Source organism: Castor canadensis, chromosome 1, assembly GCF_047511655.1.
Source record: "Castor canadensis chromosome 1, mCasCan1.hap1v2, whole genome shotgun sequence".
Classification (NCBI taxonomy): Eukaryota; Metazoa; Chordata; class Mammalia; order Rodentia; family Castoridae; genus Castor; species Castor canadensis.
In genome coordinates this window covers 52,957,153-52,984,790 of record NC_133386.1, presented here as the reverse complement: position 1 = coordinate 52,984,790, position 27,638 = coordinate 52,957,153, and the positions used below count along the sequence as shown (strand labels likewise).

Genomic DNA, 27,638 nt, shown 5'->3' with positions numbered 1-27,638 from the left:
TGCTTCAGATGAAATATCTGTGCCTTATTTATTTTTTAAGGCACCAATATTACATATTTCCTGAATTTTATTTTCGATTAATATAGTTAACTGCAATGGTCAAACAAAAACCAAGTTATTAGTGTGTATGTCTTTGGAAGTAGTCCTTTTGTTCTAGTTTGCATTTGTTATAGTTTGAATTTTAGAGCCTCTGTGGCAGGAATCTTTATGACCACTCCCAAGTTCAGTGATTCACTTGGAGGCCTCGGTGTATTGTGTACTCTGATTGTAACTTATTATGGTGAAAGGATACATGGTGAAATTAGCAAAGGGAAAAGGGGCAGGGATAAAGTCCAGTGAAAACCAGGCACAAGCTTCTGGAGTCTTCTCCCAGTGGAGTCACATAAAACACATTTAATCCCCCAGAAACAAGTGGTGACAGTGTGTGTCAACCAGAGAAGCTTGTTAAAGACTCGGGTACCAAAACTGCGGACTCCCGATAGGGAAGAAGGTATTCATCAAAAGCCATAGTAGTGTAGGCATCGCGAGCCACTCTTACTCGTTCTGGGAATGATGGGAGCCCTTCTAAAATCCAAGTTGCCTGATGCCTGTTGCTCTTTCCTGCCCAGCACTTTCTTTTAAGTAAAATAAACTGTTAATATGATAAACTATCTCACAACAAAACACATTCCCATGAGTTCATTAGTACATGCAGAAAATAAGTAGTCTCTATAAGGAGATGTGCAAAAACGGCCATAGGAATGTAACAAAGTGTTCATGAAGAAAAGCTGGAGGAGGTGTTGAGAGGAAAAGACTAAGGCATGGAAGATTTTATTAGAAAGATTCCTGATGATTATGCATGTCTACAGAGACTGTGCAAGAAATGGGCTTAAACAAAAGCAAGCAAGACTTTGGTTGACCGTGTGTGATACAATGCCAGAATGTGGGAACTGGGACAAATTAAGATGCTCCTTTTCCAGGCTCTCTTTGAAGAGAACATAGTGAGTGGTCTGTCTTTGTTATTTGCATATTCACTTGCCTGAAAGAATGAGAGTACAGAGACTTAGCTCATTGATTGGGTGCCTTCTGCTCTGTTACTTGGATTCTGTGATTCTTAACAAAGAGCTAGTACCAAAAATAAATACTTATTATGCTAATTTTTTTTTATAAAAAGCAAGGGGCTAGAGCTAAGTGGTAGAGCATGTGCTTAGTGTGCTTGAGGCCCTAGGGTCAGTCCTAGCACTGGAAAAAAATGTCCTTAAAGCATTTATTTTTAAACACAGGTGGAATGAGCTAGGAGGGTGTGTGACTCCCACTGGTCGCCTACAGGTATGGGCAATCTTATATTCAATGAATAGAATCTGTCTCCATAGTGCACAATGATTTCTGTAAGTAGCCATGGAGAGCTATACATCTTGTTTAATGCAGAATTATTAATCACTTAAGAATAATTTTTAGAGCCTTATTGCTAGTGTTTAAATCTTACGTGGATATGTGGCTGAAGTAATATGGCCCCTGATTTCTTTTCTGTATGTTGTTATGTTGTTAGAAATAAAAACACAAGTGGGAATGTGAAAATAATCAATTAAGAGAGAAAACAAGTGAGTATACACTGTATTTGTTAACTATGCTTTAAGAATGGTCTGGCTTTAGCCACTGAATATTTGGGTTTATACAATAAAGAAAATATATCAGGAATTTTATGAATTGGTCCATGTGGAAATTGTAGCTATTTGCTTTATCTTGTTAATCTTTCAAAGAAGTAAATTTAGACTAGGTTTGATAATGTAGTTATGGCAATATTAAGTGAGCAGGAAATACAACCTTACATGATTTAAAAAACGTTCTTCATTATTTTAATCTTTAGCTTTACTGAATAATTAATATTTCTTCAGGAGTAACACTTGCCCACAGTTTTTCCTCTACCTCTTTAAGAAAAGGGTTTTCATTTACTGTGGAAGTGGTTTTGGTGACTGAATTATAACTGAAAATCTTAAGGCATTTCTCTTTAGACTGGCATTCTTCGAACCAACTGTGTGGACTGTTTGGATCGCACCAACACGGCACAGTTTATGGTGGGGAAATGTGCTCTGGCTTACCAGCTGTATTCTTTGGGGTTGATTGACAAGCCTAATCTACAGTTTGATACAGATGCAGTTAGGTAAGCCTAATTTCTGCTGTTTGGATGCCAGCAATGAATGACAGAAAGCAACCTGATTAATAATAAGAACTTTTAGCTTCTCAATGATTATGTTGCTAGAAGACAGTATTTGAATTAATTCTGTGACAAATATTTCTATTAAAGATTTGTGTAAAGATTTGCTTGTGTTATGAATATTTTGTAGATAAATCCCAATGGTTTATACAAGCTACTAGTTTCTTTAAAAATCCAGATGGCACTGGATTGTACTGTGCCTTCATACATTTTGAGTTAAAAATATAAGATGTATAAAAGATGGATTCTTCACCGAGGATTACTGTTTCTTTACTGACAAGTGACTATGACATTGCATGCAATACTATTTTTTTGAAAATAAAATGATAGCTGTTCTTGGTCATTTTGAGATTTTCGCAAAGGCTCAGCTGAGGAAGTAACCAGCTTACACGTGCCAGATCCACAGATATCATTGAGCTTGAAGAAACACTATTTTCAAACACAAACATATTTCTAAGAAAGACTATGGTTTATCTGTGTGCTTTGGTCAGAATGTTTGTGTCTCTCAAATTTATCTATTGAAATCCTTACCCCCAAAGTGCTGGTATTAGGAGGTAGGGCATGTGTGAAGCAGTTAGATCTGAGAATGGAATCCTCATTACTAGAATTAATACCCTTTTAAAAGAGACCACAGAGAACTAGCTATCCACATCCTCATGTGAGGACACAATGAGAAAGCACCATCTCTAAACTGGGAGGTGGCCCTCATCAGACACAAAATCTGATAGCTCCTTTGTCTTGGACTTCACAGCCTTCAGAACTGTGAGAAACAAATGTTTGTTGTTTATAAGCTAGGCAGTTTATGATATGTTGTTATACCAGCCTGAATAGAGTAAGGTACTGTCTACAACAAGAGCGAATCTTTTTTTCAAAGGTAATTCAAGAGAGAATAAAATTTGGTCATGGGAGATAAATTGATCTGGCAGGCCATAGAACCTTAGGAGTCTTTTTAATATGATTAGAAACAACTTAGTCTGGCTTTGATGTGCTGTATTTTGGGTGCTCTTACTTTCTTTTTAGTGTTTTCTGTAACCTTTACACTTACTGGAATATCATTATGAAATATTACACATTTACATTTATTTTCAAGATGGTGAGGGGTTTACTTGAAAGGCTCAGAAGAATTCATAAAACAAAAGACTTGTTCTGAGTCTGTGACTAAGTGAATGACTTGTGCAGTAATTTTGGTAAAATTCATTAATGTGTTTTTCTTCTGCTTAGGTTATTTGAGGAACTCTATGAAGATCATGGTGATACCCTGTCCCTTCAGTATGGTGGTTCTCAACTTGTTCATCGAGTAAAGACCTACAGAAAGATAGCACCGTGGACTCAGCACTCAAAAGACATCATGCAGACTCTGTCTAGGTATTACAGCAATGCTTTTTCAGGTAATTCTGAAGTAATAGGTATTTCTAAGACTTACCCTGAATAAACATTTTGAATTTTAAATACAGCACATTTTCATTTTGACACTTGTGGTTGCAGTTTTTATATAATGCAACATGCTTTGGTTCCTTGGCTTCTGTCTCCTTTTTTAGGTCTACTTGTATTGTATGTATAAATTTGTCTGGGGTATTGAATATTTTTTCAAATAGGATTCAAAATCTTGATAAGTACCTAAGAACATAAATATTACTAATACTTTAAAATGTCAGCTAGAAATGGATATGGTAAGAGTAGCATTAAATTATACTTCTTTTATGACTTGTTAATACTCAATGTAATAGGTTGTTATAATGGTATTTTTCTTGTATCCATTCTGGTGCCTTTCCCAATACAATAGATATCACAAACCAAAGTGATTGTGAGAAAAATGTTCATGTGCAAAGGAAGTACTTAATGATCCATTCCATTTTGAACAAATTAAGGATAAAATGTTCAGTGTGGAGAAGATGATTGATAAAGAAGTCCTTTGGAGTGAACTATCGCCTGCATGCCTATTACCCATCCCCACTCACATGATGGAAAGGAAGGGCTTCAGTGGCACTCTGGGTAAGCCTGATGTGCTGTCCTCCACTGGAGGGACCCCACACATTGGCTGTGGGGATGTGGACTGCTGTACAACACATCTGTAGCAGAGGGGTGGCCAAGGAGAGTGCTACCAAGATGAGAACCTCCTGTACTGCTGAAGTTGGTTGGACCACAGGATATTTGAATGTTTATTGGTAACCAGATGTGGACCTCATGGAGGAGACTATCAGCATTGGGTTGGCCTGGATCCTGGCCAATAAGGCCCCTTGAGGGACAGAAAGACCCTAGCAATAAGAACCAGGAGGTGAACACTGGACATCTAAGGAGCTAAGGAAGGAGCTACAAGAACTTCCTGATTAAAAATACTGCATGTGCCCATATCAAAGGAATTGCAAGACAGTCTCCAGTAATGGGAGCCCCAGCGGCATCCAGAAAGCATCCACAAGGGACAGCTTCTGGGCCCAGAATGAATGAAAGTCAACCTTTTATGCCCCTGTTCCTGTTACTTTTCTATGCTGCTCAATAAATTACTATAAACCTTGCAGCTTAAACTAGTGCACCTTATGTCACAGTTTCTATTGATCAGAAATCCAGATACAACTTAGCTGACTTTTCTGCCTAGGATCTCCTAAGGCTTTAGTTATGAAGTCAGTCTGGCTGACAAGCCTTCTTTGGAAAGCTTGGCTCTGAATGGATCCATCTTCTAGCTGGAGTGCTTATTGGCAGAATTCAGTTCCTTGCAGTTCTTTGTGGCTATAGGACTCAATAGCAGCTTGCTTCCTCTCAGGTGGCAAAGGAAAGAGTCTGTAAAATGAGGCTGCTAGCAAGACATTCTTTTGTGAGGTAAGGTCACTGTGGAAATGACATCCCATCATCTTTGCCATATCCCACTGGTCAGAAGCAAATCACAGGTCCCACACATATTCAAGGGAAATGTGTGTCAGTTTCTGAAGGCTGCTGTAACAAAAGAGTATCATCTGATGACTTAATACTACAGAAATTGATTATCACACAGTTCTGGAGGCTAGAAGTCTAAAATCAGTGTCAGTAGGGCAACTCTCCTCAGGAGGATCCTGACTAGCTCTTCGTAGCTTCTGATGGCTACTGGCAATCCTTGTGTTCCTTGACTTTCAACAGTAACACTTGAGTCTCTGCCTTTGTTGTCACGTGGTAGTCTCCCTTCATGTCTGTTTTCAAGGCTTTTTCCTGTGTCCTCTCACTTCTTATGAGGACACCAGCCATACTGAATGAAGGGCCTTCTCAACTACAGTGTGATTGCACCTTAAAGTGACTATATCTACAAAGACCTGTTTCCATATAAAGTCACATTTACAGGTACTGGGGGTTAGAGCTTATCTTTTTGGAGACACAACTTGGCACACAAAAGTTATGGGGAAAGTGAAAGGGTATAATTATAAGTCATGCACTAATAAGTACAGCTTTTTTCTAGGTGTGTGTCACCCAGAAAAAGGTTTAGAAATGCCCTTATGGATAGAGCAACTGCTCTTCTGCTCCTCTCCTATCTTCATTGTCCCTGTAATGGGGATCATTATTGACACTTAAGGACCAAGGCTTTTTTATAGGACTAGAAGAAAAAAAGAATGAGTGTGTAGCTATACCTAATTTAATGAGGAAGGCATAATATTAAAAGGTAATGATTGTCATGAGAAAGCAATATGCATATATACAAAGGTAAGGCAAAAGTATGCACAACTGAAAGATGAGCTATGAAAGGTATTATGAATAATGTGGCTAAAACAGACTTCTTTATTTTAAGAAGCATGGTGTCATTGGAGTGTATGCCTTACTTTAAAATTACAGTGGGTATTATATAATGATAATATGGAACAATTTTATTTAAAGTATTCAAAGTATTTAAGATAACTGCAAAACTTAATCAGTCTCCTCATGTCATGCCTCTGGGGTAGTAAGGAAGATATTGATTAAGAAACTAGAATAATGAAACCAAATATGGTGGTACATGCCTGTAATCCCAGCACTCAGAAGCAAAGGCAGAAGAATTGCAAGTTCGAGGTCAGCCTGGGCTACATAGTGAGTAGAATAATGAAATTAGGTAGTTAGGAATATTACCCTTAGTTACCCTTACCCTTGGTTTGTTTGTTGGCAGTTTAAACTTGGGGCCTTGCGCTTGTTAGGCAGGCTCTTTTACTGCTTGAGCCACTCTGCTGTCTCTTTTCTGTGATTTTCTTTTTCTTTCTTGAGATCGGGTCTCTCAAACTATTTGCCCAGGTGGCTTCAAACTGCGATCCTCCTGATGTCTGCCTCCTGAGTAGCTAGGATTATAGGCATGAGCCCCTTGGTTTGTTAGACAAATAGATGCTATGTGGGCAACTCACTTGATCCTCTTTCAGGCTTCTTTTAAAAACTGTTCTTAAAGCTAGGTACAGTGGTGATGTGTACCTGTAGTTCTAGCTACACAGGAGGCTGAGGCAAGATGATCACTTGAGCTCCTAAGTTTGAGGCTAGCCTGGACAACATAGCACAACCCCATTGTTAAAAAAACTAAAAGCAAGGGAGGAGAGGAACAACAGAGGGTGATGGTGGATAAATATGATTGAAGTACATTGCATACATGTATAAAAATGTCATAATGAAACCCATTTTGTAAAAAGAAAATACATGTGAAATTAATGAGATAATAAATGAATAAACAAACAGGAAAACTGTTCTTGAGGCCTCACACTGTGTCATGCTCTGGAGGCTGTCTCCAGGGAGCATTTTTGGTTTCCAGCATAAATGGTTGCCTAGGCAGGTGGAGGATGCCTTATCAGAAACATGTTGGTACCTGGGCACTCCCCTCAGATGTTAGGAGGAACTTTGAATTCCCTTAAGAACCTTGTTGAGCTGCTTCTAATTTGTTCCATACACTCAAATTTTATAAGTTTGGATTTTCTTGCTGAAGCTTGTTGAATTTAAATCCCATTATAAGAAAAAAAGTTAATAATAGAACTGTATATATATATATGTATATATGTATATATATATATATATACATATATACACCTATGCATACATATATTTATATACATATACCCCACAAGTGTATGTGAGTATAATTTAAATGTAGTGAATGCATGTGTATGCATGCAGGAGAACCATGTATTCCTCAAACAGATTTTTTTTTAAATACAAGAAAATCTCAGTTCTAGAGAAGTGATCACCAAAGAGGGAGCTGAGCTGGTCCCCTAGCATTATGAAGTGCTCTGGGGTACTGCGGTAGTTGCTTTCCCTTTCTGCTCTGTTGAAAGAGGGACATGCACGAGGATGTGCTGAGAAAAATTTAATTTGTCGAGAATATTTATATAGCCTAAGGTCATCCTTCAAAGAGCAGATTTTAACTAAGTTGCATTTGGCTGTAGCAGAAAGAAAACAAATAGAAAAATGTTTTAATAGCATTTTCAATAACATTGATAACTTAGCTTAAAACTCTACTCTCTTAACCTCTCCTACAACCAAAGCAGTTGAACATGACAGTAAAAAAGCTACAAGTTTTTACTCTCAGTTTAGACTGACTGCAGTTCTCCAAAGGACTCAAAAAAGCCTAACAAGCTGAATATGGTGGGGCATGCCTGTAATCCCAGGTATTAGGAGAGGAGGAGCACAAGTTCAAGGCCAACCTGGGAGACCCTATCTTAAAAACAAAATAAAAAAAAAAGCAAAAAGGACAGGAGTTGTGGTACAAGTTGTAGAGTATTTGCTAGCATACATGAGGCCATGGGTTCCCTCAGCATTGCAAAAATAAAACTACTTCACCTTGACAGTCTTACTATGTTTCCCCAGTGTGTTCATTTGCTTACTCTCCAAAATGGCCATTTTATGCCTGTCCTCTCCTCAAACCTACAATCCCCAGTCTCAGCTCCTGACCTTGGCTCGTACCTCACTGAGAAAATAAAGGTCATTGGAAGGAGACTCCTTTTTACCACCAAATGCAAAAGATGTCCCTATCTGCAGTTACCCTGTGTTACAATGTGTGGAGTGTCCCTGCCCAGTTTGATGCTAGGCCCTCTGCTGTGTTTCGAATCTTGCCCACTTGTTTTCTCCTGCAATACACACTCACTGCTGTCTGTGCATCACCACTGTCTCCCTCTTTACTGCATCACTTCTATTAACTTGAAAGCACACCTAAGTGCATTCCATCCAACCTTCCATCTCTCTGATCCCACATCCCCTTCCAGCTACAATTCTAGTTCTCTGCTCTACTGAGCAAAACCTCTTTAAAGAGTTGTACATGCTTGTTTTCTGTATTCTCCACTGGACATCTGCCCTATTATGACACTTATCAAGGTCACCAGCAGTCTCCACATTGCCATGTCCACTTGTTGCTTTTCTTTCTCCATTTTACTCAACCATTAAACAACTTTTATCTTAGCTGACCGTTCGCTCTTTTAAATAACTCTCTTTTATCTCTTTCTGTCTCTGTTGACTTCTCCTGCTCCATTTTTAAACCCTACTCCTTTCTTCTCTTTCTACTTTTCCCATAGGGGTATCTCATCCAGCTTTTAAGCACCATTCATTTGACATTTACATTTGTATCTCTAACTTTGACTTCTCTACAAACCCCAGATTCATCCAAATGCCTATCTAAGCATGTCCTCTTGAATGTTACATTAGATTTCCACAGTAACTGGGTACGGCATTACTCAGCTGTGTTCTCTGCTGAGGATCTCAAAACACTGAAGTCAAATGAAATAAAAACAAAGCTAACCTGTTAGTCCACTTGGGCTCTTAGAGTCTTCCTGACTTACTCAGGTTGCTGGTAGAATTCTATGCGGTTGTGAGACTGATGTCCCATGTTCTTGATGGCAGTTGGCTAGTGTCATTTTTTGTTCATAGGGACTGCTTATATTCATTGACTTGTGGCTTGTTCTGTTTTAAAGCCAGCAATGGTATATTAAATCCATGGCATTCTTCAAATCTCTTTCTTCTATCTTCTTCTGTCTTCAAAGGATTCATATGATTCTAGTGGGCCCACCTAGATAGTCCAGGGTAATATTCCTAACTTGAAATCAGTGATTAGTAGCTTCAGTTATATCTGCAAAGTCCCTTTTGTCATGTAATATAAAATATTCATGGGTATGGTACTAGGGAACAAAGGTCTTGGGGGCCAAATTTCTTCCTACCATTGATCACTAATAAGAATCTTGGAGATGGAGATAGGAACATTGCAGTTTGAGGCCAGCCTGGGCAAAAAGTTAGGGAGATCCTATCTCAAAAATAAGCTGGGCATGGTGATGCATACCTGTGGTTCCAGCTACTTGAGAAGCAGAGGTAGGAGGATCTCAGGTCTCAACCCTGGACAGAAGTGCAAGACCCTATCTTAAAAACAAACAAAGCAGGAAAAGGGCTGGCGGCATGGCTCAAGTGATAGATCACTTGCCCAGAAAGTGTGAAAGGGTGAGGACCTGAGTTCAATCCCTAGTAACACACACACACACACACAATCTCAAACTTACCAAAACTCTTGACTCTTACCTATTTCTGTACTTGTTGAACCTATTTCTCCACTTGTTTACATCTCAGCACCCACTGTTCAATTCAGAAATCTAGGAGTCATCCTAGAATTCTCTATTTTCCTCATCAGTCACCCTCCCCCGCAATCCCATGTGTCAGCAACTCTTAGTGTTTCTACCTCCAAAATACATCCCAAATTCTTCCACTATTTTGATCCCTATTGCTGCCATACTAGTACACACAACCAGTATTTCTTATTTGGATAACTGCAGAAGCTCTGATTCCTCTCTCCTTCTTTCTTCTAGGCTAACTCATAGCAGCCAAGGTGAGTTTTTGAACATTAAGTCAGCCCCATGGCTTCCCTTTCAGCATTTTCCATTGCATTTAAAACCAAATTCCTTATCATGACCTTTAAGGCCTGGTGTGATCTGTGTCTAACACTCTGTTCTTTCCCATTCCCACTGCCCTCCAGCCTCCCTGGCCTTCTTTTTGTTTCTGGAGCTGCTCAGCTTGTTCCTCCTTTAGGCCTTTGCAGTTCTTTGTTGTTCTGCTTGGGTTGAAGGCTATGCCTTCTGAACTCTGTGTGACCACTTCCTTCAGATCCTTACAGTTGACATGTTACTTCTTCTGACCCTTGGCCTCTACCATTTTCCCTGAATGCCCAACCAAAGTGTCTTTCTCTCATGACTCCCATGTCACTATTTTATTTGTTTTCATCGAACTTACATACTCTGAAAGTACCTTGTCTATTATTTGCTTGGATATATTTTAGTTTCCTGCTGTGAATCATAAGCCCCTAAGAGCCGGTCAGTCTTATATCCCCGGTTAGAGACATACTCGGTTCTTGGAATGAGTGAATTATTTTTCAATTATTAAATTAATGTATTAATTATAGAAAGTACAGAATAGCTCACAAATCATATAATCCCTACCTTCCAGAGATAGCAACTTGTTCATATTTAGGGGAACACAATGTGTCTGGTTTTATTATACATGTAATTTATAATCTGTTTTGCCCTTTTCAATAATGTGAATAATCTTTATGGCCTTAAATATTCTCATGCAACATGAATGTTTAGTAACAGTGGTACTCTGTCCTTTAGAAGTGTCATAATTTAGTTATTTGTTATTGTGAGTCTAGGGACCTTCTAAGTAAACATCTCTGCATATCTCTTACCTTTCCCTTTGTAAACTCTAGAAGCATATTTATTAGGTCATAAGGTACAAATATTTTTCAAGGCCTTTATGAATTAGATACTTTTCACAGCCTCAAACTCTGATAAAGAACTTAAGGGAGGAAAGATTCATTTTGTTATGGTTTCAGAGGGTTCAGCCCATAGTCAGTTGTCCCCATGTACTTAGGCAGAACATCATGGCAGCAGGACTTGTGGAGGAGCTTCTTCACCTCATGGCAGACAGGAAGCAGAGATTGGGGAATGCAAGAAAGGGCCAGGGCAAGCTATCGCCCCCCCAGAGACATGCCCCCCGTGACCTCCTTTCAAGTAGGCCTTACCTCCTACTTTGACCACCTCCCAGTAGTGCCATCAATGGGTGAAACCATTCTTGAGATCAGAGCCCTCGTGATCTGTCTCCAAAACACCCTCACAGACATACTCAGAAGTGTGCTACTAATCTGTAGACATCTCTTCACCATTTGAGTTGACAAGCAGTATCAGCCATAGCACTTTATGTATATGTATATGATGATATTGCCTTCATGAAGGATCAATCAGTTAATACTCCCTTCAGCAGAGTGTAGGAGTGCCCATTGTGAAAAGTATTTATCACCGTAGCAGGTAGAAAATGGTGTGTTGTTTTAATTTATACTTGTTTGATAACTAGTGAAGTTGCATTTTTGGTGAACTTATTCAAAGTACACACATCACATCTGTGTGATTATTGTGATAACTCCATAGATATATTATTAATGTATGCTAATAAAATCACTTGTATGAAAGGAAAAAATACTATGGAATTTATGTAGTATTTCCTTCTATTCTGATTCAGAGACTATCCCAAACTTAAATCAGAATAACAAGTGTTTTAGTTACAAAATAAATTTTTAACTAGTTAAAAATTGCTATATTCAGGCTTGATGTATTTAAATATAGTTAATGATAAAAACTATATGGCACTTGAATAGTACATATTCTTTTTAAAACATTTTTTTTTGGTGCTACAGATGGAACCCAGGGTGTAGGGCATGTTTGTAAGTGCTCTCCTACATCTCTAGTCTCTTTTTAAAGCATGATTGAGAATAAAAATAGGTAATCATTTTGCCCTCTTGTTATCAATAACTACAGCAAACCTACCTGTTTTAAGCTTCTGTCTATATCCAAAGTGCTTCCATCTTCCTGGAAAAGGTTGTCTTAATTTGCAGTCAGAAGTAGCTGCTAGAAGATCCTCAGGCTCATTAGAATGGCTTACAGCCCAAGCTGACATCACATATATGTGTAAAGTTTGAAGTTTTCTTTACAGTCCTTTGAAGGAATATCCTGTTTTTTGTTATGTTTCTGACATGTTACATTTTACCATACTTGCTAAAATTTAAAGGAAGCTACCGTTAGGTTTAAAGGATGAAAGAAGCCCTTTGAAAACATGGCTGAAAAATGAGAATCTTTTCTAAGTAGCATTAAGATACTTTGAGACACTACATGAAATGAACTGTTAAGTGCCATTAAACTTGTTCAAGAAGCATAAAGAATTTAATTACTTTAAGAGTAGTATATTTACTTTTGTATTTTGTAGAGAGGTGCAAATCAGGGCAGTAATGTCTGCATCATGTAATACTTAATGTTTTCTCTCAACAAGTAGAAAAAAGCCTCTAATATACTCAGCATATAAGCACTCCCTTTAATATATTACTTTTAGCCTGAAAGATAAGTGCCATTTTAATGGAATGCTTCCTGTCAAAATATTAATAACAGGAATACACATTTGATCTACCATATTTCATTCATTTGCTTTTGCTGAAATGATCAAATAACCCAGTGCTAATTTCAGTTATATGCATTCACTATGGCTGTTGGAAGAAAATTGATTTTATGATAATGTGATCTTGTTCCCAAAGCAGTCATTTCTACTTTGCTTCCTTTTCAGTCCTATATTCATTTTCAGAAAGAGGTTATTATTTATATTGTGAATGTCTGTCACAAACTCGAATATACAAGGCTCTAGACAAGAATGGGAAGAAGGAAATAAGGGGAAAGAATAAAGGGTGCCAGGGAGGAGAAAGTATAGGGTGGGAAGGATGGTTCATGAGACCACTTCAGTGTTATTTATACCAAATATAATCCAGAAAAGGAAGAGGAAAGAGAATATATGTAGAGTCTGTTTTATTAGTCCATAGTACAGTTTGAAAAGACAATTTGGAGTGACTGAATAGTTAGAATGAGGCTGTTATTCATGGGCCTTTGCTGTCTTCATTATCTACCACAAAAGAGAGGAGCCAGGCTCACAGATGGGCCTGTGGGATGCAAAATGTGGTAAACATTGTCTCTGTTAAAGAAAGGAAACATATCTTTTCAAGGATTAAAAGTGGAAAGTATAGCTGACTTGCCCAAGGCTGTACAAAACAGAATCTAGCTGGAAATTGAGGCATTTTATTCATCGCTGACAACTAATTCTGCTTGTCTTTACTTTGCTTTGTGAACATATATTTATTTGAGGTAAACCTGTGGTGAGGATGTTTTCATTTTAAAATGAAATCAATCTCTAAGGTATTGTGGCAATTCTTAAAGATTTTTTAAGAATCTTTCATCATTCAAGAAGTAGTTTATGTTCCCCTATCCCCTATGTTATGAAAGGTATGGCACAAAAAGGACACATTTTGAAGTAGGATTTTAATTCTCATCAGAATTGTGTTGACTCTTTTAGATTGCATGTATGTGTATGGTGTTTGAAATATAAATGCTGCTTTTATTTTCAGAGATCTGTTCTATGAAATCACACTTATGTCAGTATCCTCCTGAGAAGATATTCTGTGAGTTGAAAAGATCAGTAATGGATCTTCTGAAATACATATTTTTGCCTTTTAGATGCTGATAGACAAGATTCCATTAATCTCTTCCTGGGAGTTTTTCATCCTACAGAGGGGAAACCTCATCTCTGGGAACTCCCAACAGATTTTTATTTACATCACAAAAATACCATGAGACTTTTACCAACAAGAAGAAGGTATTTTTTTCTTCCTGCTCTATCATATAAACTCACATTTGATGTTATTTTTTCTTTTTGAGAAATTATCATGAAGGCTAAAGTTTTCAGTTTTACCACATTTGCTGAGTTTAGTATTATTGCTATACCAATAGTTGGCTAGGGAAATTGTGGTTATCAATTCATGTTTTGCATATTTCCCTAAGATGAGTTGAAGCTTCGGAACCTCATGATTGAACACAGTGAAGCTGCAGTAAACAAATCAGCAGAATCAGTTTTGACTGTTTCGTACACTCATGTGGAAATCCTTAAGAAGTTTAAGATTCAAGGAGTCAGTCTTGGAGTTTTTAAGAGAAGCCTCTAAGCAGCATTTACTTTGTAACATTGTACTTACAAAATGTTCTCCAAAGCTTTCCTCCAGGAAACAACCAACTCTGGGTGACACTGTTAAATAGAAACCCAGAGCAGTAATACCAGTGTTAGACAACCACCCTTACCACTCATTTTGACTTTCTAAAATCATTTGCCAGTAAAGTCTATTTGGTTAAAGTTAAATTAGTATTAATATTTTCAGAAGAAATGAACAGTTTACCTGAAGCATTTTAATATTGTGCCATGTAGCGTGGGTGTCAGGGCCCAGGTGGAGTTGAGTTGCAATCTCTGGGGTTATGTGACCTTGGACTAAGTCTTTAGCCAATTTAAGCCTGTTTTCCTGATCTACAAGATGGAAGTGGCTAGACACACTCTCAGAGTCATTGTGAGAACTTGATGAGAAGGTTCTTTGATGTTTTTAACTGAGCATTCATGATGTAATCAATTTTGCCAGTAAGCAAAATTTTTAACATATAGGAGGTTGGAGCTTGTTCTATTCTGCTCAAAGGCCTGTAACAAATATTAAATAGTCCCATTGTGCTCTTTTTCACACAGCATTGCTTGATATAGCCCTTATTTTATACAAAGATGTCTCCTAAATTCTCTAAGGGTCATTGCTAGCCTGTGCTGATTCTGCATACATACCGCAGACAACTGATGAATTAGCAAATATTGACATAGCTATTACTAAGTTGTTTGTTGTTTTAGAAATATTTGAAGTATTAGGGAAGGCTCAGGATTTTTTTTTTTTCTACCTTGGACTAAATAATGCTTGCAATGTGACTCCGTGTGTGTGTGTGTGTGTGTGTGTGTGTGTGTGTGTGTGTGTGTTTGTGTGTTGCTGGGGATGGTAAGTGCCTGCTCTTCCCAGTCAAGGGTGGCCCCTTTATAATCCTATGCTGTGCTTAAGTTATGGGACTGGGCTGTGTTGCAAATAAATGATGATTTGTTGTTTAAAAAAAAAAAGGCTCAGGATTTATGTTTCTCACATTTTCTTCTTATCAGTATAAATACCAGTATTTAGCTTTACTGATGAAACTGACCATAGACAAATGTGGTTGATTTGCTGAAATTTTATATTACCCAGTGTTGAAGCTGTGAAGATACAACATAAGAATAACCAAAGCTCAATTTTCTGCTGCAGAAATTGGCTACATATCACGAGTATGAATTAAACTACTTGCTTACTTTGAGTTACATAACTAAGGCAAGTGCTTTTGGAAATGATGTGTGGGAATAAAAGGAAGCTGGTATTACATCCCCATTTTCTAAAAGCAGGAAACTGAGGTGCAGAGAGAATGCCTGGCTGACATTGTTCAGCAGTCAGATGATTCAGCAAGTGTCAGCCAAGCCTGCACCTGAAAATAAAATCTTATCAAAGTAGGCAATATGGCTCACTCAGCTGATTCAGTCCCCCATGTTTAGCTTTGTTCTCCAGAATATCAGATTGTCTGATGGGATCATCAGTTGATACCACTCATAAACAGTACTTATAAATACCTTAAGATACATGTTTCGTTTTGAACCTTCTAGTGCACCCACCTGTACAAGTTATTTTGATCACTAAGTTAAATCAGTACAATTCTCAAAAGAAATGAACAGTTTGGCCAGTGGTAGTAACAAGACAAGAGCATGGAGTCAGGCTCAGGCAGAGTTCAGTTGGATTTTTTCCAAGTATGTCCCTTGAGGCCTGTTATTTAACCTCTCAAAACCTCATTTTGTCATCTAAAAGAGAGATAACTCTACATATCTCACAAGGTCATTTTGAGACTAAAATGAGAAAAAATACGTGGAAAGTACTTAGCACTGGGTCTGACACATAACACACATAGTCCTGAAGCAGCCAGGCTCTCAAGCACCTGCCTTATTAACTACCTGGGTGACCTTGGTAAAGTCAGTCAGCTGGTTTAATTCTGTATCCACATCAGTAAATAAGGTTTCTCTGAAAATCAAATGAGATCATTTAAGTGCTTAGCACATAGTAAGTCCAATGTGTGTTAATATTGCTATTATCCTTTACGTCTCCATTCACTAGTTCTTCACATTTACTAAAAATCATATAGCTGTCCATAAAATCTGGAAACTTAGGCAATATTTTCTGTTAGAATGTAATATCAATAAACACTTTATTAAGAATATATCATCTGTGTTTTCAAAGTTTTTGGCTATCCTATATTTTATATTGTGTTTACCAATGACTTATTCTGAGATTATGTTTTTATTTAATGTAAGGGAAGGGGGACTAAACCTAAGTCTTCCTAATGTTCAGCTGAACCAGGTCCTCTTGAGGTAACTACTTCTATTACCCCAAATCCCACATTTACTGATCTGCTCCAAACCACTATTAAACAAACCTTTGTTCTAAATTTGGCTAATATGTCATACTCACCTCAGATGCCATTTAAGTGTTTATAATGTCTCAAGCTGCTTTTAGATATTATATTTAATTATTTCATTGACTTAGAGTTGGGAGGGTCTCTGCCCCCACTTGTCATCTGATATGGGAGTTCCCTTTCTTTCCCCCCCAAGAAATCATCTGGCTTATGCTGGACATTGAGTTTGTCAGCTGGGACAGTCTCTGTTGGGGGAGCAGTGATTTTGCACAGTTCTCTTACACAATTCTTCCTCTTGTTGTGCTGAGATCTGCTTCCTTTTAATCTTACCTACTAAGCCCAGTTGAGCCCTCCAAGACCTTCAGAGCATGATTTCCTCAACCACTCAATAGTCTTTTAAATGTTTGAAGATGAGTTCATACATTCTCCAAATGTCTTCTTCACATTAAATAGCCCCTGTTTCTTCAGTTGTTCCTCAGGCTGTGAGTTCAAGTCCTCCCAGCATTTGGAATACTCTCCACCCTCCAGGCAATGACATTGTTCCTTTAAAACTGTGGCGTCTATGTCTGTGGCCAACAATAGTCAGAGTTAGATATGATTCGGGCCAGCTATTATGGAACCACTGAGACCACCACTCCCCTTGTCTTGAATAATGTTTTTGTCATTAAGCATTAGATCACATTAGCTATTTTCAGTATTGTCACAGCCTTTTCTGAGCACTTTCTTAGGGCCCCTAAGTCTTGAGACCATGTCTTGCTGCTGTACCATATCTGTACCATTCTTGTCATGCTCATATTTGACTTGCCTTCTTCCAAGCCACTTAAATATGCATCATACGTGATGACACTTCTAACTTTAGCTTCTTCAGATTTAATCAGCTGGCCATCTTGATCCCAATACAAGTCCTGCATGAAAATGTTGAATAGAACAGGGGAGATGGCAGGACCCTGTGGTATACCACCAGATAACTCCTCCCATCTGACATTGCTTAGTGCTTTTTGGTTAGAATCATTTGAACAGCTATAAGTCCACTTAACTATACTGTTGCTGTACCTACAGTTCACAAATATTGATTGCTTTATTCATGTTCATATATGTTTTTTCAGTGAGTTAGCTAGGGGAATTAAACACAGTCTTTGAAAATTCTTTAATCTTTCTAAGCCATCCAGTGGAACTGACACTCTTAACAACTAGGAACTAAAAAAAAGAGAAAAGAATCTGACTTAGTGTTCTGAACATTAGTCCCAAAGCAGGTTTCTGTCCTGAGTAAATGCTCTTGATAGAGGTCATGGAGGTAACGAAGCTTGCCCTTGTCCTGTCTCACCCTTCCTCCCCAAGGCAAGTATTTCTTATGGGCTTCTTTGCTTCTGAGACTCACTCAGAGGACTTGGACTTTCCAAAAGTATTGCTAAATCGCTTTATATTGATTAGGGAAGTGCAGTTTGGTAATGTATGTTTAAAGTTTGTGGTTTGATCTCAAATCACTAATACAAGATTATCACTTACTTTTTTTCTCTGCATAGTACATTCTGAGTTAAAACACATTGTATATATTATTCACTGCTCCTAATCAGCTAATTGCAAGCAGCATTCTTTTTATTATTTATTTTTGCTGGTACTGGGAATTGAACCCAGGCCTCATGTTTTCTAGGCAAGTACTGTACCACAACCCTAGCCCACAGGCACTATTCTTTAGGGAAATCCACATGTACTAGCTGATACTTTTTCTGCTTTCTTCTTCTGCCCAGATTATTACAGAATCAAAATTACACTAATTCACACACATAGACACACAACCAACCTTCTAACAGTTAGCTCCTGCCTTTTTTCATAGCCCTCACCTGTTCATCTGATTCTTCAATAGGAAAGAAGATGGAATTTATCTGGTGTTGCTTCTATCTTAATATATGTGAATTCATAAAATTCACCAGTCATCTTTCTAGGTCACTCCCAGCACATCAGTGTCTTACCACTTGATTCCACTGTCTTGCTGGGGTTGGCATCACCCTCATTGATGTATGGTTTTTGGAATCTGTTACCCTCTCACTCTTGAGCATCACAACTGCATTTGCCCGTTTCCAGTGCAGTTCCATTCATCACTGTTCCTTAATGATTATTGATCTCAGTTGCACCAGGACACTTGCCTGCTTTTAGAGAGATACTCATGCTTCCGTCTGCCTCTTGGGCCATGTATAGTTTCCTTTTATCTTGTGTTTTTCTTTCAAGCATGAAAGTTGTCATGACTGGTGAGAGTAGAAACAATACTGGACTGAAGTAGCTCTGCTTTCTCTGTCATTTTCAACATGGCACTTCCAACCCATAGATCAGTGTCTGACACAGAGTAGGTGCTTAATAAATGCTGAATAATTGAATGAATTCTCTGCAAGCAGACTACTGACCCTTTCCTTTCATGCTTTGAAATCTTGCTATTTAAAAGGCAGTTTGAGAACCAGTCCTGAATTCAGCATCACCCAGGAGCTTGTCATAAATATGGAATCTCGGGCCCCGACTACTGACTGAGAATCTGCCTTTTAATAAGATCTCCAAGTGACTCTGCTGCACAATGGATTTTGACAAGCACTGCTCTAAAACATAACTTCAGAAGCCTATCCTGCTGTCAGAGCACTGTTCCTGCCCTACTTCATTTGGCTTCCTGGTCCTCTCTTCATCATTCTTACTGTGGATTCCACTTGCCACCTCTGGGAGAGTTACAGTTTAATTTGGAGGCTCCTCCATTTCTTTATAATTGGAATTATTCATGATCATAATTTTAGCATTTTATTTTTATAAGTTTCTCGTATATTAAATTCTCTTTTAGTGTTTTTGGCCATATGCTTAAACTCTTAGAAATCTAGGTTTTTAAATTTTTGATACACTACTTCACATTATTGCACTTCCTAGTTCTCATGAACTTTGACATAGCACTGTCCCCCTAAATATCTATTTCATCAGAATTTGATTTAGAATTAAATCCAGTATTTAGAGAAAAGGTGGCTCAAGGTTCTTTCATGTTCCCTGCTTGTAGTAGATGGTCTTCCAGCAGAAACCCAGAGAGCTCCATTTCCCTATCCTTACCCTGACTGGCCTCTATAATCAAATAGAAAATATTTACAGTTCAAGATGAACAGGGCTATTGCCTAAGGGAGTGTGTTCATTGGGACTATCCAACACATTCCTTAATGATTTTGCTGAACTATTTAATTAGTTTCACACTGAGATGTTAAACATGTAGTAGAGCAGAAAAGTAATCTAACTCTTGGATAGCCAGGTGCAAGGGAATCAAGGTTGCACTGCTCACCTGGCAGCACAGTTCCTGGGAGAAGTGAGCTCCGAGGGTTGGCTTAGTATATCCAAATCATCCTTTAGCTAAAAGTAACATCAGAGCATGTTGACTCTCAGGTATATTCATGGCATTGAAGTCTGTGACAGAGTTAAAACAAGAAAGGGGTTGGGAAAGAAATTCACATATTGAAGACCTACTGTGTCAAAAGCTTGGCAGACATGTTTTTAAGAGAGAGAGAAAGGGAAAAAAACCCCTTTGAAACAGGAGGCAGCATCTTAACCGTAAATCATACAACTCTTTTTATCCAATGAACTGTAGAAACCAGCATTTTAATTTGGTCCATCTTACCCTTTTTTTTTTTAATTTTGCAGCTACACTTACTGGTGGACACCAGAGGTGATAAAGCATTTACCATTGCCTTATGATGAAGGTACGTAACTGGTTCTCTTATAGTTTTCACACTAACATATCTTGGAATTATGCCTAGATGAACCTGAAGCATATTTTATTAGAAAGAAATAAATAGCTACTCATCATTATGCTGCTATTTTAGTAAGCAGGAGATTGTAAAATCCCTTGGCTTCTGAAAGGGCAGGGATTGTGGTATTCTTCTCTTTATCTTTGAAGGCCCATATCTTGTATTGCAGCTTACATTATTAGGCATGTCTCTCAAATATTTAGGTGATATACCAATTCATCATTTTCAGCTAGTACTGATTGTATTTCTATGTATTTAGGGGAAATAGGGAAGAAGTGAGGACCCTTTCACACAGAGAAATTAAACTTTTCCCCATAGCTAAGAAATGAACAGAGATACAAATTTGTGCACATTTTAGTCACATTGAAACTACATTTTAACAATTTGTCAGACAAAAAAATTATATTACAGGAATACCTCAAATGTACTGTACATTATAATGATGTTTCAAAATTTAAATAACTTCCCAAATTTCGATATAGTTCAGTCCTGACTTTGTTACTAGGTGCCCTGACCACAGGCAAAGCAACTCTCCATTGGTAAAAGAGTACCTAGCTAACCTGGAACACTCCAATCAAGGACTCCGTCAACTCATGGTTTGGTATCCCGACTTTGGGTGGGGAAGGTGGTAATAGATTGCAAGGGATTTTTAGTTCTTAATAAATTACTAATTCATTTTGAAAGTATTTGTAACTTAAAACTCTGGGCATATTCCTAAGAAGGTTTGGTTGTTCTGGGTAAAAGGAAAGGATTTTTACTCTCCAGCAGTGACCATTAACAGGACTTGAGTATAAACAAAAATTTAATGAAGTAGCTGCATGTTTTTCAGCTATACTGCAGGGGGTATTTAAGAGTAAAAAAGAATTTAAAGAACTGAGTAATTTGATTTCTAAAATAATTCCCTGCTCCCACCCTGGACCTCCAGGGACCCTCCTGCCACGTTTGAGCTGGTCACATCTTTCAATTGTGTCTTCTGTTTACACATTTCATTTATTTTCCAAATGTGTAAGTGCCAGGGACAGGAGAGTGAACCTTGTTCAGTGCAGTGTGAGCACAGTTGGTATTACATAAATGTCTACTGAATAATTTAAAGGGCTTTTTAATATGTTCTGTTTTATTTTATTTTTTATTCATTTATTCATATGTGCATACATTGTTTGGGTCATTTCTCCATCATGCCCCCCGCCCCTTCCCTCTTCCCCCCACCCGCCTTGCTTCCAGGCAGAACCTGTTCTGCCCTTTTCTCCAATTTTGTTGAAGAGAAGACATAAGCAATAATAAGAAAGACATAGTATTTTTGCTAGTTGAGATAAGGATAGCTATACAGAGAGATTCGTAGCATTGCTTCCATGCACATGTGTGTTACAACCCGAACTGATTCATCTCTACCAGACCTCTTCACTACTTCCTGGTCACCGTCCCATCATGGCCTCTGTCATTTTAAGGTTACTGTAGTAGCTCCTCTGAAGTGGGGACATCAAACACTTTCAAGTTTTGCGTTTCCTACCTATCCCCATTCCTCCCATATGTGCCCTCCCCTTAGTGTGTGACCCAAGTCCAACAACATTGCTGCATTTGCCCTAGATCTAAAGTCCGCATATGAGGAAGAATATACAATTTTTGGTCTCTGAGCCTGGCTGACCTCTCTCAGGATGATGTTCTCCAGTTCCATCCATTTACTTGCCAATGATAAGATTTCATTCTTCTTCATGGCTCCATAAAATTCCATTGTGTATAAATACTGCATTTTCTTAATCCATTCATCAGTAGTGGGGCATCTTGGCTGTTTCCATAACTTGGCTATTGTGAATAGTGCTGCAATAAACATGGGTGTGCAGGTGCCTCTGGAGTAACCTGTGTCGCATTCCTTTGGGTATATCCCCAGGAGTGGTATTGCTGGATCATATGGCAGATCTATGTTTAGTTTTTTAAGAAGCCTCCATATTGTTTTCCAGAGTGGTTGTACTAGTTTGCATTCCTACCAGCAGTGTACGAGGGTTCCTTTTTCCCCATATCCTCACCAACATCTGTTGTTGGTAGTATTTTTGATGATAGCTGTTCTAACAGGGGTGAGGTGGAATCTTATTGTGGTTTTGATTTGCATTCCTTAAAGGTGTTTTTGATTAACAGACAGTATCTCTCTTAGTTATCTGTGCTGCAAACTTAAAGAAGTTGGTAGTGAAGAAATTTCACAGATATGAAGAAGAGATTGATATCCACAATGAGTTCTTCCGGCCATATGAACTGAGCAGCTTTGATGATACCTTTTGCTTGGCTATGACAAGCTCAGCACGGTATGTTTTGAGTTCTCTGAGCTGTAAGTATTTGAAGACTATAGTTTCTCTGGTTCATGTTTTACTTTACCTGAAATCCATTCTGCAAGGCTGATCACAGGTGGATCTTCATTATGCTTAAATACATACTGTGATGGAAGCCTGCTACTTCAAGAGGTGGCCCTTCTTTTATTAGTAAAGTTAATTTCTCTCCTTTGATAAGTTGAAGTCTCTGCCCCATTATTAGTCCCTATTTGCCATTTGGAATAAACTCAGTATTTTTCATTGAATGTAGAAATTGACAGCTAGCATGACTTAGTGGAAGAAGCATTTCTTTACTACTAGAAAGGCTGGGATGTTCTGCATCAATTGTTGGCCACTGCCTGTGACCTTGACAAAGTTAGCAACCTTATTTGAGCCTTATTTTCCTCTCTCTCTCTCTCTCTCTCTCTCTCTCTCACACACACACACACACACACACACACACACAGACGGGCACGGGTAAATGATTAATAAATGGTAGCTGATATTACTATTTTTATTAGGCTCAGGATAAGACAAGTTCCTCTTCTGTAGGACAGCCGTCTGGATATTTGAGGAAGCCGTATTTTCTTTTCAGTGTAATATTCTTCATTCTTTCCTTTATAACTCACATGAGGCAGTTTCCAGACCTTTTCTCTCCTGATCTGTCATCTTTGGGCATACTTCATTTTCCTGTATCTCTTTTAGAATTTGATGAGACCTTTTATGAAAAATGGTAGGAGCAGAATAAGAAAATCGAGCAAAGCATATCACTTCTTGACTACGTTTTATATTAAAGTCTCAATTTTTGCATTTTACATTTTCTTCAGACACGACATGAGTATGCTTAAACATTGTATTAAATGTAGAAATATATTCTATGATTGTGTTTCCAAGAAATCCACATTTTGCATCACGTCCAGATAGTAAAAGTTTGGATTTTTATATGCTTGATTTTTTTCACTTAAACTTGTTAAAATTTAAGCCATTTTAATAATATTTTTGTCACTTCTAGAATTTTTCACAAAAGAATAAATGATATTATGTATATGGTTGTGATATTATGTGAGTTTATGTGGATATGATTACATTTGTGATAGTTATGTTTTATAGTCACTATAAGCACTGAGTTAGTGAATACTGAGCCATTGTTCCAAAAGAAAATACAGTGTTAGTTTCTGTGAACCTCTGATTAGATTTTTATCAAACTAGTCAATAAATAACCACATTTTATGCATGTTTCTGTTTAAGACACCTTATCTAAACAGATACTGTTGACTTATTGACATTGCACTTACAGCCAACAGCACTATAATTCATGCCTCAGTGATGCTCATCTAATGCATGTATTTAGACCAGAACACACACCACAGATTTTTTGGGTTTTTTTTGTCTTTTTTTATTATATTCATATGTGCATACAATGTTTAGGTCATTTCCCCCCACTTCCCCCGCCACCTCCCTTACTCCCCCAACCCCTCACTACCAGGCAGAAACTGTTTTGCCCTTATCTCTAGTTTTGTTGAAGAGAGAGTATAAGCAATAATAGGAAGGAACAAGGGTTTTTGCTAGTTGAGATAAATAGCTACACAGGCAGTTGACATGCATTGATTTCCTATACATGTGTGTTACCTTCTAAGTTAATTCTTCTCAAACTAACCTTTTCTCTAGTTCCTGGTCCCCTTCTCCTATTGTCCTCAGTTGCTTTAAAGTGTCTGCTTTAGTTTCTCTGAGTTGAGGGCAACAAATGCTGTCTAGTTTTTTAGGTGTCTTACCTATCCTCATACCTCCCTTGTATGCTCTCACTTTATCATGGGATCAAAGTCCAATCCCCTTGTTGTGTTTGCCCTTAATCTAATGTCCACGTATTTGGGTTTTTTCTCTCCTCATTTTAGTCAGGTTTGCCAGGGGTCTATTGATCTTGTTTCTTTTTTCAAAGAACCAAGTTTTTGTTTCATTAATTCTTTCTGTGGTTTTTTTGGTTTCTATTTCATTGATTTCAGCTCTTATTTTTATTATTTCTCTCCTTCTATTTGTTTTGGGACTTGCTTGTTCTTGTTTTCCTAGGTGTTTGAGATGTATCATTAGGTCATTGATTTGAGATCTTTCAGTCTTTTAGTATATGCACTCATGGCTATAAACTTTCCTCTCAGGACTGCCTTTTCTGTGTCCATAGGTTCTGGTAGGTTTTGTTTTCGTTTTCATTGACTTCCAGGAAGTTTTTAATTTCCTCTTTTATTTCACCAATGACCCATTGTTCATTAAGTAATGAATTACTCAGTTTCCAGCTGTTTGCATGTTTTTTGTCTTTACTTTTGTTGTTGAGTTCTAGTTTTATTGCATTGTGATCAGATAGAATGCATGGTATAATTTCTGTTTTCTTATATTTGCTGAGGCTTACTTTGTGCCTTAGGATATGATCTGTTTTGGAGAAGGTTCCATGGGCTGCTGAGAAGAATGTATATTGTGTAGAAGTTGGATGAAATGTTCTGTAGACATCAACTAGGTCCATTTGATTTATGGTATGTTTTAGATCTAGGATTTCTTTATTGATTTTTTGTTTGGATGACCTATGTATTGATGATAATGGGGTGTTAAAGTCTCCCACAACCACCGTGTTGGAGTTAATATATGCTTTTAGGTACCTCAAGGTATGTTTGATGAAATTGGGTGTGTTGACATTGGGTGCATACAGGTTGATAATTGTTATTTCCTTTTGATCTATTTTCCCTTTTATTAGTATGGAATGTCCTTCTTTATCTCATTTGATCAATGTAGGTTTGAAGTCTACTTTGTCAGAGATAAGTATTGCTACTCCTGCCATTGGCTTGGTAAATCTTCCAGCCTTTCGTCTTAAGCCTATGCTTATTTCTGTCAGTGAGATGGGTCTCCTGTAAGCAACAAATTGTTGGATCTTCCTTTTTAATCCAGTTTGTCAAATGGTGCCCTTTGATGGAGGAATTAAGTCCGTTAACATTAAATGTTAGTACTGATAGGTATGTGGTAATTCTGTCATTTAGTTGTCTTAGTTGTTTGAAGGTTTGATTGTATGTACCTAAGTCAATGTTACTCTCTACTTTCTTGCTTTTTCTTTTCTCTCCAAGCACACTGAGGGAGATGGCGCTACACCCACCTTCTCTGGCCAGAGTGTTTATTTACAGTTCACGTGGGAAGTGACCCTTCCCCACTCTCCAGTGAAGCTTTCCTCACGACAGCCACTTTTACAAGCTTTCCTGCTCCTGGTTGCTGGGTGTGTGCCGCCACTCCTGCCTTCTTGGGCGGGCTTGTTTATTTAAAGTTCTGTGAGGGATTGTCCTGCCCCCACCCTTCAGTGCTCATGGCACCCTCCCCTGTTTGCTACGTGTCTTTTTGTTGTTGTTGTTGTTGTTTATTCAGTTTGGGTTTTTTTCTCTTTTTTCCCTGGGTGGGGGTCGTTCTGTCCAGGGGGCTATGCTGATCTGGCCCAGGGTTGTTTGTGGGAGTACCACGTGCCGCTTAGCTCACCTGGTGGTCTACATCTGTCGAGCCGGTAGGAGCTGGCATCTGGCGGCGCGAGAGCCCTCCTGATTTCTCCGTTTAATGTGGAGTGGAGATGCTGTGCGCAGGCTGGGGGTGTGGAGGAGTCGGAGTTTTACCTCTTCTTGGTGGTTTTTCCTGTAAGGTGTATCTCCAGCGTCTCTCCGAGATTTTCCTTTAGGAAGCACGCTTTCTGCTTCCTCCCTCTGGTTGCCATCTTGGAATCTCCCATTACAGATTTTTTGTGCTTAGAAACACTAGATAACCTCACCATGTGTTTGGGGACCATTTTAAATAGCAAAGTCACTAAGAGAAAGCACAAAAAATGTGAAAAAGTAGCACTAAATAGAAGATTAAAAAACACTTGCTTACAGTATGAGAACAAAAAAAAGTGCGCTTTCTTCAACCTCCAGAAGCACTGAGTGACTCAAATTTTTCACTGCTCTCTGCAACCACATGTCTGTGAATGCCTACAAAAGCATGGGTTTGGACTTGGAGTTATAAATCAGTTTCATCAAGCAAGCAAATCCACACACATAATCTTAAAAAATGATGAGGATCAACTCTGTGTATTCAAACAGAAAGAAAAAAATTAAATTGATTGCATTTCTGCACACACTGGGAGCAGTATCACTGCCAGAAGCCATGAGCCTTAGCATAACTCATGAAACTATTGTCTTGTTGACATCTGTTGTGGAATTTGGTCTGGCTTCTGTGGTATCAGTAAAGTGGCCCTTGCATGATGAGGAAGAAGCTTCAGCTTGTCTCAGTAACTGGTGAATTAACATAGTTTCTATGTAAAGTGTTCTAACAGGGTTATAATGAATTAAACTCAGCCCAATGAGGGAGATAGTGATATTTCAGCCCATATTGTGTTTTCATCATTTGGTGATAAGAGCATAAAAACATTGTCCATAAAACTAAGTAGCTTAGTGTTTGGCCATTGGTTTTTAAGAGTTTAATTTTAACTGAGGACTAACTATGACATGTAACCAGATGGTATAATGTCTTAGCCATAGTTCAGATATCAATGCTGTTCCTGTAAACAAGAGCTTACATTGGAAACTCCTGGGTCTCGCAGCTATCGAAAATTCACAGTGAACACTGGTGACATTGAAGTTACCCACTGCTGTTGGCTCGTGGGGTCTATGGCTCTGGTCACCTCCAGCATCCCTGAGCATTTGCCCCAGAACATGGGTAGCTCTGGAGGTACAGGAAGAATATCGTGAGTGTGAATTGAGGTGGAAGCTAATGTCATCTGTATGGACAGTGATTTGTGTATTATGTGGCCTTTTTTTTAATCTGTTTCTAGTGACTTTATGCCCAAGACTGTTGGCATAGATCCAAGTCCATTTACCGTGCGAAAACCAGATGAAACTGGAAAATCAGTATTGGGGTAAGATTTGCATACAGAATGAAAGTTTAAAGATTCATGTAAAACAATGGCACTTGCAATAGTATTTCCATCAAAAAAACTAATAACTTCAAGTCACATAATTTGAGCAGAGTCCATTTATTGCATCTTTACAGGTAGTTCATTTATAATACTGGGATCATTAGAATGTTCAAT

General features: G+C 38.2%; 1 protein-coding gene across 9 annotated transcripts in view; it reads left to right on the top strand.

Annotated features, from left to right (window-relative positions):
• Positions 1-27,638, top strand: part of LOC109700001 (polyphosphoinositide phosphatase) — a 328,419-nt gene that overhangs the window by 50,165 nt on the left and 250,616 nt on the right. For all 9 annotated transcript variants that reach the window (XR_012449075.1, XR_012449073.1, XR_012449069.1 and 6 more), the window contains exons 13-19: positions 1,263-1,308; positions 1,992-2,140; positions 3,416-3,582; positions 13,675-13,813; positions 20,152-20,210; positions 22,405-22,552; positions 27,381-27,464. Coding sequence is in view for 5 of the 9 variants with exons in the window: in XM_074077001.1 (XP_073933102.1) it covers positions 1,263-1,308; positions 1,992-2,140; positions 3,416-3,582; positions 13,675-13,813; positions 20,152-20,210; positions 22,405-22,552; positions 27,381-27,464 (792 nt within the window). In the remaining 4 variants the exon portion in view is untranslated. The remainder of the gene's footprint in view (positions 1-1,262; positions 1,309-1,991; positions 2,141-3,415; positions 3,583-13,674; positions 13,814-20,151; positions 20,211-22,404; positions 22,553-27,380; positions 27,465-27,638) is intronic.